Genomic DNA, 12,133 nt, shown 5'->3' with positions numbered 1-12,133 from the left:
AGCGTTGGGCCAGTAACCAGCAGGTAGCCTAGTGGTTAGAGCGTTGGGCCAGTAACCAGCAGGTAGCCTAGTGGTTAGAGCGTTGGGCCAGTAACCAGCAGGTAGCCTAGTGGTTAGAGCGTTGGACCAGTAACCAGCAGGTAGCCTAGTGGTTAGAGCGTTGGGCCAGTAACCAGCAGGTAGCCTAGTGGTTAGAGCGTTGGGCCAGTAACCAGCAGGTAGCCTAGTGGTTAGAGCGTTGGGCCAGTAACCAGCAGGTAGCCTAGTGGTTAGAGCGTTGGGCCAGTAACCAGCAGGTAGCCTAGTGGTTAGAGCGTTGGGCCAGTAACCAGCAGGTAGCCTAGTGGTTAGAGCGTTGGACTAGTAACCAGCAGGTAGCCTAGTGGTTAGAGCGTTGGGCCAGTAACCAGCAGGTAGCCTAGTGGTTAGAGCTTTGGGCCAGTAACCAGCAGGTAGCCTAGTGGTTAGAGCGTTGGGCCAGTAACCAGCAGGTAGCCTAGTGGTTAGAGATTTGGGCCAGTAACCAGCAGGTAGCCTAGTGGTTAGAGCGTTGGGCCAGTAACCAGCAGGTAGCCTAGTGGTTAGAGCGTTGGGCCAGTAACCAGCAGGTAGCCTAGTGGTTAGAGCGTTGGACTAGTAACCAGCAGGTAGCCTAGTGGTTAGAGCGTTGGGCCAGTAACCAGCAGGTAGCCTAGTGGTTAGAGCGTTGGGCCAGTAACCAGCAGGTAGCCTAGTGGTTAGAGCGTTGGACTAGTAACCAGCAGGTAGCCTAGTGGTTAGAGCGTTGGGCCAGTAACCAGCAGGTAGCCTAGTGGTTAGAGCGTTGGGCCAGTAACCAGCAGGTAGCCTAATGGTTAGAGCGTTGGGCCAGTAACCAGCAGGTAGCCTAGTGGTTAGAGCGTTAGGCCAGTAACCAGCAGGTAGCCTAGTGGTTAGAGCGTTGGGCCAGTAACCAGCAGGTAGCCTAGTGGTTAGAGCGTTGGACTAGTAACCAGCAGGTAGCCTAGTGGTTAGAGCGTTAGGCCAGTAACCAGCAGGTAGCCTAGTGGTTAGAGCGTTGGGCCAGTAACCAGCAGGTAGCCTAGTGGTTAGAGCGTTGGACTAGTAACCAGCAGGTAGCCTAGTGGTTAGAGCGTTGGGCCAGTAACCAGCAGGTAGCCTAGTGGTTAGAGTGTTGGGCCAGTAACCAGCAGGTAGCCTAGTGGTTAGAGCGTTGGGCCAGTAACCAGCAGGTAGCCTAGTGGTTAGAGCGTTGGGCCAGTAACCAGCAGGTAGCCTAGTGGTTAGAGCGTTAGGTCAGTAACCAGCAGGTAGCCTAGTGGTTAGAGCGTTGGGCCAGTAACCAGCAGGTAGCCTAGTGGTTAGAGCGTTGGGCCAGTAACCAGCAGGTAGCCTAGTGGTTAGAGTGTTGGGCCAGTAACCAGCAGGTAGCTTAGTGGTTAGAGCGTTGGGCCAGTAACCAGCAGGTAGCCTAGTGGTTAGAGCGTTGGGCCAGTAACCAGCAGGTAGCCTAGTGGTTAGAGTGTTGGGCCAGTAACCAGCAGGTAGCCTAGTGGTTAGAGCGTTGGGCCAGTAACCAGCAGGTAGCCTAGTGGTTAGAGCGTTGGGCCAGTAACCAGCAGGTAGCCTAGTGGTTAGAGCGTTGGGCTAGTAACCAGCAGGTAGCCTAGTGGTTAGAGCGTTGGGCCAGTAACCAGCAGGTAGCCTAGTGGTTAGAGCGTTGGGCCAGTAACCAGCAGGTAGCCTAGTGGTTAGAGCGTTGGACTAGTAACCAGCAGGTAGCCTAGTGGTTAGAGCGTTGGGCCAGTAACCAGCAGGTAGCCTAGTGGTTAGAGCGTTGGGCCAGTAACCAGCAGGTAGCCTAGTGGTTAGAGCGTTGGGCCAGTAACCAGCAGGTAGCCTAGTGGTTAGAGCGTTGGGCCAGTAACCAGCAGGTAGCCTAGTGGTTAGAGCGTTGGGCCAGTAACCAGCAGGTAGCCTAGTGGTTAGAGCGTTGGACCAGTAACCAGCAGGTAGCCTAGTGGTTAGAGCGTTAGGCCAGTAACCAGCAGGTAGCCTAGTGGTTAGAGCGTTGGGCCAGTAACCAGCAGGTAGGCTAGTGGTTAGAGCGTTGGACTAGTAACCAGCAGGTAGCCTAGTGGTTAGAGCGTTGGACTAGTAACCAGCAGGTAGCCTAGTGGTTAGAGCGTTGGGCCAGTAACCAGCAGGTAGCCTAGTGGTTAGAGCGTTGGGCCAGTAACCAGCAGGTAGCCTAGCGGTTAGAGCGTTGGGCCAGTAACCAGCAGGTAGCCTAGTGGTTAGAGCGTTGGGCCAGTAACCAGCAGGTAGCCTAGTGGTTAGAGCGTTAGGCCAGTAACCAGCAGGTAGCCTAGTGGTTAGAGCGTTGGGCCAGTAACCAGCAGGTAGCCTAGTGGTTAGAGCGTTGGGCCAGTAACCAGCAGGTAGCCTAGTGGTTAGAGCGTTGGGCCAGTAACCAGCAGGTAGCCTAGTGGTTAGAGCGTTGGGCCAGTAACCAGCAGGTAGCCTAGTGGTTAGAGCGTTGGACTAGTAACCAGCAGGTAGCCTAGTGGTTAGAGCGTTGGGCCAGTAACCAGCAGGTAGCCTAGTGGTTAGAGCGTTGGGCTAGTAACCAGCAGGTAGCCTAGTGGTTAGAGCGTTGGGCCAGTAACCAGCAGGTAGCCTAGTGGTTAGAGCGTTGGGCCAGTAACCAGCAGGTAGCCTAGTGGTTAGAGCGTTGGGCCAGTAACCAGCAGGTAGCCTAGTGGTTAGAGCGTTGGGCCAGTAACCAGCAGGTAGCCTAGTGGTTAGAGCGTTGGGCCAGTAACCAGCAGGTAGCCTAGTGGTTAGAGCGTTGGGCCAGTAACCAGCAGGTAGCCTAGTGGTTAGAGCGTTGGACTAGTAACCAGCAGGTAGCCTAGTGGTTAGAGCGTTGGGCCAGTAACCAGCAGGTAGCCTAGTGGTTAGAGCTTTGGGCCAGTAACCAGCAGGTAGCCTAGTGGTTAGAGCGTTGGGCCAGTAACCAGCAGGTAGCCTAGTGGTTAGAGATTTGGGCCAGTAACCAGCAGGTAGCCTAGTGGTTAGAGCGTTGGGCCAGTAACCAGCAGGTAGCCTAGTGGTTAGAGCGTTGGGCCAGTAACCAGCAGGTAGCCTAGTGGTTAGAGCGTTGGACTAGTAACCAGCAGGTAGCCTAGTGGTTAGAGCGTTGGGCCAGTAACCAGCAGGTAGCCTAGTGGTTAGAGCGTTGGGCCAGTAACCAGCAGGTAGCCTAGTGGTTAGAGCGTTGGACTAGTAACCAGCAGGTAGCCTAGTGGTTAGAGCGTTGGGCCAGTAACCAGCAGGTAGCCTAGTGGTTAGAGCGTTGGGCCAGTAACCAGCAGGTAGCCTAGTGGTTAGAGCGTTGGGCCAGTAACCAGCAGGTAGCCTAGTGGTTAGAGCGTTGGGCCAGTAACCAGCAGGTAGCCTAGTGGTTAGAGCGTTGGGCCAGTAACCAGCAGGTAGCCTAGTGGTTAGAGCGTTGGGACAGTAACCGAAAGGTTGCTAGATTGAATCCCCGTGCTGACAAGGTACAAAATCTGTCGTTCTGCCCCTGAACAAGGCAGTTAACCCCACTGTTCCAAGGCTGTCATTGTAAATACGAATTTGTTCTTAACTGACTTGCCTAGTTAAATAAAGGTTACATTTTTTATTATTATGTGAGCTACACATAAAATTATACCTTAAGGAACATTGTTCCATGTTTGCGGCCAGGGAGCACGTACCTGGGGTCAATGAAAGCCTCTTGAAACCTTCCTTTTCAACTGTGCTAATTGGCAGCATGTCCTTAGCAATGCAATGCATAATAGCATTTGTGATGTCTTTTGTCTTTTCGATGTTTGCTTGTAGGGCATAAACGCTGTCCGTGTTGACTGCTTCGGGGCAAACATCCCTAGATTGGCTGGTGCTTGAGGGGCGTTTATCAATACCGTGGAGCAAACTCAAACTTCCTGCATGTTCCAAAGAGTGATTTTGCTTCAGATGTTGAAAAAGGTTTGTCGTAATTACCAGACTTTGTAGCCACCTGTCTACGGCACAATTTGCACCGAACATTGCTCTGCTGTTTGTCGGACTTCAAAAAGCCGAACCACTTCCAAATTACTGAAACAGTTTAACCCTTTTTATCAGTTATTTATTTGTTGGAAGCTGCTCCTTCTCCATGGCGATCACTGCCACTGTTTTGGCCTCCATCACTCATTTAGTGGTTAACAGTGGCTACTCCATCACTCATTTAGTGGTTAATAGTGGCTACTCCATCACTCATTTAGTGGTTAACAGTGGCTACTCCATCACTCATTTAGTGGTTAATAGTGGCTACTCCATCACTCATTTAGTGGTTAACCGTGGCTACTCCATCCCTCATTTAGTGGTTAATAGTGGCTACTCCATCACTCATTTAGTGGTTAACCGTGGCTACTCCATCACTCATTTAGTGGTTAACCGTGGCTACTCCATCACTCATTTAGTGGTTAACCGTGGCTACTCCATCACTCATTTAGTGGTTAATAGTGGCTACTCCATCACTCATTTAGTGGTTAATAGTGGCTACTCCATCACTCATTTAGTGGTTAACAGTGGCTACTCCATCACTCATTTAGTGGTTAACCGTGGCTACTCCATCACTCATTTAGTGGTTAATAGTGGCTACTCCATCACTCATTTAGTGGTTAACAGTGGCTACTCCATCACTAATTTAGTGGTTAATAGAGATAGAGGCTACTCCATCACTCATTTAGTGGTTAATAGTGGCTACTCCATCACTCATTTAGTGGTTAACAGTGGCTACTCAATCACTCATTTAGTGGTTAATAGTGGCTACTCCATCACTCATTTAGTGGTTAACAGTGGCTACTCCATCACTCATTTAGTGGTTAACCGTGGCTACTCCATCACTCATTTAGTGGTTAATAGTGGCTACTGCATCACTCATTTAGTGGTTAATAGTGGCTACTCCATCACTCATTTAGTGGTTAACAGTGGCTACTCCATCACTCATTTAGTGGTTAACCGTGGCTACTCCATCACTCATTTAGTGGTTAATAGTGGCTACTCCATCACTCATTTAGTGGTTAATAGTGGCTACTCCATCACTCATTTAGTGGTTAACAGTGGCTACTCCATCACTCATTTACTTGTTAATAGTGGCTACTCCATCACTCTTTTAGTGGCTACTCCATCCCTCATTTAGTGGTTAATAGAGGCTACTCCATCACTCATTCAGTGGTTAATAGTGGCTACTCCATCCCTCATTTAGTGGTTAATAGTGGCTACTCCATCACTCATTTAGTGGTTAATAGTGGCTACTCCATCACCCATGTAGTGGTTAATAGTGGCTACTCCATCACTCATTTAGTGGTTAACAGTGGCTACTCCATCACTCATTTAGTGGTTAATAGTGGCTACTCCATCACTCTTTTAGTGGCTACTCCATCCCTCATTTAGTGGTTAATAGAGGCTACTCCATCACTCATTCAGTGGTTAATAGTGGCTACTCCATCCCTCATTTAGTGGTTAATAGTGGCTACTCCATCACTCATTTAGTGGTTAATAGTGGCTACTCCATCACCCATGTAGTGGTTAATAGAGGCTACTCCATCACTCATTCAGTGGTTAATAGTGGCTACTCCATCCCTCATTTAGTGGTTAATAGTGGCTACTCCATCACTCATTTAGTGGTTAATAGTGGCTACTCCATCACCCATGTAGTGGTTAATAGTGGCTACTCCATCACTCATTCAGTGGTTAATAGTTTCTACTCCATCACTAATTTAGTGGTTAACAGTGGCTACTCCATCACTCATTTAGTGGTTAACCGTGGCTACTCCATCACTCATTTAGTGGTTAACCGTGGCTACTCCATCACTCATTTAGTGGTTAACCGTGGCTACTCCATCACTCATTTAGTGGTTAATAGTGGCTACTCCATCACTCATTTAGTGGTTAACAGTGGCTACTCCATCACTCATTTAGTGGTTAACAGTGGCTACTCCATCACTCATTTAGTGGTTAACCGTGGCTACTCCATCACTCATTTAGTGGTTAATAGTGGCTACTGCATCACTCATTTAGTGGTTAATAGTGGCTACTCCATCACTCATTTAGTGGTTAACAGTGGCTACTCCATCACTCATTTAGTGGTTAACCGTGGCTACTCCATCACTCATTTAGTGGTTAATAGTGGCTACTCCATCACTCATTTAGTGGTTAATAGTGGCTACTCCATCACTCATTTAGTGGTTAACAGTGGCTACTCCATCACTCATTTAGTGGTTAATAGTGGCTACTCCATCACTCTTTTAGTGGCTACTCCATCCCTCATTTAGTGGTTAATAGTGGCTACTCCATCACTCATTCAGTGGTTAATAGTGGCTACTCCATCCCTCATTTAGTGGTTAATAGTGGCTACTCCATCACTCATTTAGTGGTTAATAGTGGCTACTCCATCACCCATGTAGTGGTTAATAGTGGCTACTCCATCACTCATTTAGTGGTTAACAGTGGCTACTCCATCACTCATTTAGTGGTTAATAGTGGCTACTCCATCACTCTTTTAGTGGCTACTCCATCCCTCATTTAGTGGTTAATAGAGGCTACTCCATCACTCATTCAGTGGTTAATAGTGGCTACTCCATCCCTCATTTAGTGGTTAATAGTGGCTACTCCATCACTCATTTAGTGGTTAATAGTGGCTACTCCATCACCCATGTAGTGGTTAATAGTGGCTACTCCATCACTCATTCAGTGGTTAATAGTTTCTACTCCATCACTAATTTAGTGGTTAACAGTGGCTACTCCATCACTCATTTAGTGGTTAACCGTGGCTACTCCATCACTCATTTAGTGGTTAACCGTGGCTACTCCATCACTCATTTAGTGGTTAACAGTGGCTACTCCATCACTCAGTGGTTAATAGTGGCTACTCCATCACTCATTTAGTGGTTAATAGTGGCTACTCCATCACTCATTTAGTGGTTAACAGTGGCTACTCCATCACTAATTTAGTGGTTAATAGAGATAGAGGCTACTCCATCACTCATTTAGTGGTTAATAGTGGCTACTCCATCACTCATTTAGTGGTTAACAGTGGCTACTCAATCACTCATTTAGTGGTTAATAGTGGCTACTCCATCACTCATTTAGTGGCTACTCCATCACTCATTTAGTGGTTAATAGAGGCTACTCCATCACCCATTTAGTGGTTAATAGAGTCTACTCCATCACTCATTTAGTGGTTAATAGAGGCTACTCCATCACTCATTTAGTGGTTAATAGTGACTACTCCATCACTCATTTAGTGGTTAATAGAGTCTACTCCATCACTCATTTAGTGGTTAATAGTGGCTACTCCATCACTCATTTAGTGGTTAATAGTGGCTACTCCATCACTCATTTACTTGTTAATAGTGGCTACTCCATCATTCTTTTAGTGGCTACTCCATCCCTCATTTAGTGGTTAATAGAGGCTACTCCATCACTCATTTAGTGGTTAACAGTGGCTACTCCATCACCCATTTAGTGGTTAATAGAGGCTACTCCATCACTCATTTAGTGGTTAACAGTGGCTACTCCATCACTCATTTAGTGGTTAATAGTGACTACTCCATCACTCATTTAGTGGTTAATAGAGTCTACTCCATCACCCATTTAGTGGTTAATAGTGGCTACTCCATCACTCATTTAGTGGTTAATAGTGGCTACTCCATCACTCATTTACTTGTTAATAGTGGCTACTCCATCACTCTTTTAGTGGCTACTCCATCCCTCATTTAGTGGTTAATAGAGGCTACTCCATCACTCATTTAGTGGTTAACAGTGGCTACTCCATCACTCATTTAGTGGTTAATAGTGACTACTCCATCACTCATTTAGTGGTTAATAGAGTCTACTCCATCACTCATTTAGTGGTTAATAGTGGCTACTCCATCACTCATTTAGTGGTTAATAGTGGCTACTCCATCACTCATTTACTTGTTAATAGTGGCTACTCCATCACTCTTTTAGTGGCTACTCCATCCCTCATTTAGTGGTTAATAGAGGCTACTCCATCACTCATTTAGTGGTTAACAGTGGCTACTCCATCCCTCATTTAGTGGTTAATAGTGGCTACTCCATCCCTCATTTAGTGGTTAATAGTGGCTACTCCATCACTCATTTAGTGGTTAACAGTGGCTACTCCATCACTCGAGGTGCTAAGTGGTTTTTAGTGGGCGTATACCTCTCCTCTCCATATTGTCACTTCTCCGCACGTTCCTGCTGCATCACAGAGGTGAAATCGATCTGCTGTACCTAATTATTCTATATATCGACATTATCGAAAATGAATCTAAACGTTTTTATATGTTTATTGAGGGAAGTAATTACCTCGATAATAATTATTGATTTATCGTCCAGCCCTAGTGGACATACGTCACATTCAATCACGATGCTTTAGGCTTTGAACTCTGTGTCACGTTTAACATCCCTCCCCCTTACAGGCGAGACGTGGAACCCTCTAAAGCTGCACTACCAGCTGAGGAACGTGAGGGAGCGCCTGGCCAAGAACCTGGTGGAAAAGGGCGTGCTGACCACGGAGAAACAGAACTTCCTGCTCTTCGACATGACCACTCACCCGCTCACCAACAACAACCTCAAACAACGCCTCATCAAGAGGGTTCAGGAGGCCTTGTTGGAGAAATGGGTCAACGACCCGCACCGCATGGACAAGCGGCTGCTCGCCCTCATCTTCCTGGCCCACTCGTCTGATGTCCTGGAGAATGCCTTTTCACCTTTGTTGGACGACCAGTACGACCTGGCCATGAAGAGAGTACGGCAGCTCCTGGACCTGGAGCCGGAGGGAGAGAGCACGAAGGCTAACGCCAATGAGTTGTTGTGGGCCGTGGTGGCCGCCTTTACCAAGTGACCTGACCTACCACCTTTCAGACACCAGGGGGTGCTGTTGGTTTGGCGTTGGGGTAGAGGGAGAGGACAGGACAGTTTGGGGGGGGCTGGTCTGTCTGGCCCATCAAGGTAGTGACTTGACTGACTTGAGGTCACCTCCCTCTGTCTTTCTGAAGAGACTGGTCTGTTCTAGACCTGTCCCACAGCTTTCTGAACAGAATGGTCTGTTCCTGACCTGTCCCACAGCTTTCTGAACAGAATGGTCTGTTCCAGACCTGTCCCTCAGCTTACTGAACAGAATGGTCTGTTCCAGACCTGTCCCACAGCTTACTGAACAGAATGGTCTGTTCCAGACCTGTCCCACAGCTTACTGAACAGAATGGACTGTTCCAGACCTGTCCCACAGCTTACTGAACAGAATGGTCTGTTCCTGACGTGTCCCTCAGCTTACTGAACAGAATGGTCTGTTCCAGACCTGTCCCACAGCTTACTGAACAGAATGGTCTGTTCCAGACCTGTCCCACAGCTTTCTGAACAGAATGGTCTGTTTGAAACCTGTCCCACAGCTTACTGAACAGAATGGTCTGTTCCAGACCTGTCCCACAGCTTACTGAACAGAATGGTCTGTTCCAGACCTGTCCCACAGCTTACTGAACAGAATGGACTGTTCCAGACCTGTCCCACAGCTTACTGAACAGAATGGTCTGTTCCAGACCTGTCCCACAGCTTACTGAACAGAATGGACTGTTCCAGACCTGTCCCACAGCTTACTGAACAGAATGGTCTGTTCCTGACCTGTCCCACAGCTTACTGAACAGAATGGTCTGTTCCAGACCTGTCCCACAGCTTACTGAACAGAATGGTCTGTTCCAGACCTGTCCCACAGCTTACTGAACAGAATGGACTGTTCCAGACCTGTCCCACAGCTTTCTGAACAGAATGGTCTGTTCCAGACCTGTCCCACAGCTTACTGAACAGAATGGACTGTTCCAGACCTGTCCCACAGCTTTCTGAACAGAATGGTCTGTTTGAAACCTGTCCCACAGCTTACTGAACAGAAAATCTCTCTCTCCCTCTGTCCTTCACCTTTTCCCTTCATCAAGCTCTTTCTCTCTGCACGATGTCATTTAATCACTCACTTTTACGAAAAGAAATTAAATAAAAACTCCCTCTAATGGAGTGACAAGCAATGTTTTGAATACTGGACTGAAATAATACAATCATCATCCTCTTCCTCCCTGGACAAATCTTTTAGAAATGTCTTTAAAGTATGTATGGTATTCTGTACAGGTATGTAGCTCTTACTCACTATAATCTACAGTGGGATCCATAAGTATTGGGACAGGGGACACATTTGTTGTTGATTTGACTCTGTACTGCAGCACTTTGAAATGTTAAAGTATACATTATGACTATGGAGGTTAAAGTGCAGACTGTCAGCTTTCATTAGAGTGTATTTTCATTCATATCGGGTAAACCGTTTAGAAAGTACAGCACTTTCTGTACCTAGTCCCCCCCAATGACTACTTTAATACACATATAAGTGAATTTCTCCCAGTACTTTTGGTCCCCTAAAATGGGTGGGAGGATTATGTAAAAAAAATAAAATGCTTTAATTTCTAAACAGTTCACCTGATATGGATAGAATAAATACCCTCAAATTAATACTGACAGACAGCACTTTACCCTCATAGTCATTCTATCAGAGCCAAAACAACAAATGTGTCGCTGTCCCAATACTTTTGGAGCTCGGTGATGTACATGCAGATTCCATGTACGTGAAACGTAGAACTAATAGTAGTATATGAATTGAATACTAGATAATTCTCTTCCCGACAAGTCTTGGATTTGATTTCCTCTCCAACATGACGACACGGTCTGAAGTTTCCTGTTTATGTGAATGGAAAAGCTTCTCTCACCAAAGGCTCCATCTGAAATCTACCCGGCGACGTAGACACTGAGTGGACAAAACATTAGGAACACCTTCCTAATATTCACTTGCACCCCCCCCCTCCTTTTGCCCTCAGAACAGCCTCAATTCATTCATCAGGGGGTATGGGACTCTACGAGGTGTCGAAAGCGTTCCCACAGGGATGCTGGCCCCATGTAGACTCTCAGAGCCCTATTCCCTATATAGTGGTACTACTATAGACCTGAGCCCTATTCCCTATATAGTGGTACTACTATAGACCAGAGCCCTATTCCCTATATAGTACACTACTATAGACCAGGGCCCTATTCCCTATATAGTACACTACTATAGACCAGAGCCCTATTCCCTATATAGTACACTACTATAGACCAGAGCCCTATTCCCTATATAGTGGTACTACTATAGACCTGAGCCCTATTCCCTATATAGTACACTACTATAGACCAGAGCCCTATTCCCTATATAGTACACTACTATAGACCAGAGCCCTATTCCCTATATAGTACACTACTATAGACCAGAGCTTATTCCCTATATAGTGGTACTACTATAGACCAGAGCCCTATTCCCTATATAGTGCACTACTATAGACCCAGAGCCCTATTCCCTATATAGTGGTACTACTATAGACCAGAGCCCTATTCCCTATGTAGTGCACTACTATAGACCAGAGCCCTATTCCCTATATAGTGCACTTCTATAGACCAGAGCCCTATTCCCTATATAGTGGTACTACTATAGACCCAGAGCCCTATTCCCTATATAGTGCACTACTTTTGACCTGAGCCCCCATAAGGAATAAGGGGTCATTCATTCGTTCATTCGCCTGTCTTATCATTGTTTCTTCATGTCAATAACAGTTTTGTTTTTAACGTTTCTCATCAAGACAGCGAGTGATTGTGTTAGCTGTGTCTGTGCAGAATAAAACTGTATGGGAGGGGTGGCTGTCTCTGTTATAAAGCTACTTTATGTATAGTTAACATATATACATACTTAGTGCCTTCGGACAGTATCCCCCCCCCCCTCTCCTTGACTTAATCTACATTTTGTTTTAAAGAAATTGAAATGGATTTGAAATGTGTTATTTTATTTTTTTTGGGGTCACACTACCCCACAATCATAATGTCAAAGTGGAATTGTGTTTTAAAAAATGTTTACGAATGAATAAAAATTAAAAAAAGGGAAAAGCTGAAATGTCTTGAGTCAATTAAGTTTTCAACTCCTTTGTTATGTCAAACCTGCATAAGTTCAGGAGTGAAAATGTGCTTAACAAGTCATAATAATAAGTTG

At 46.4% G+C, this 12,133-nt stretch overlaps 1 protein-coding gene across 1 annotated transcript in view; it reads left to right on the top strand.

The window, feature by feature from the left end:
* Window positions 1–10,416, top strand: part of LOC106585968 (Golgi phosphoprotein 3) — a 36,416-nt gene extending 26,000 nt beyond the window's left edge. The window contains exon 4 of the mRNA XM_045706722.1: window positions 8,508–10,416. Coding sequence (XP_045562678.1) covers window positions 8,508–8,932 — 425 coding nt within the window. The 3' untranslated portion in view covers window positions 8,933–10,416. The remainder of the gene's footprint in view (window positions 1–8,507) is intronic.
* Window positions 10,417–12,133: the final 1,717 nt, after the last annotated feature.

Source organism: Salmo salar, chromosome ssa24 (assembly GCF_905237065.1).
Source record: "Salmo salar chromosome ssa24, Ssal_v3.1, whole genome shotgun sequence".
Lineage (NCBI taxonomy): Eukaryota > Metazoa > Chordata > Actinopteri > Salmoniformes > Salmonidae > Salmo > Salmo salar.
This window is presented reverse-complemented; position numbering and strand designations above follow the sequence as displayed.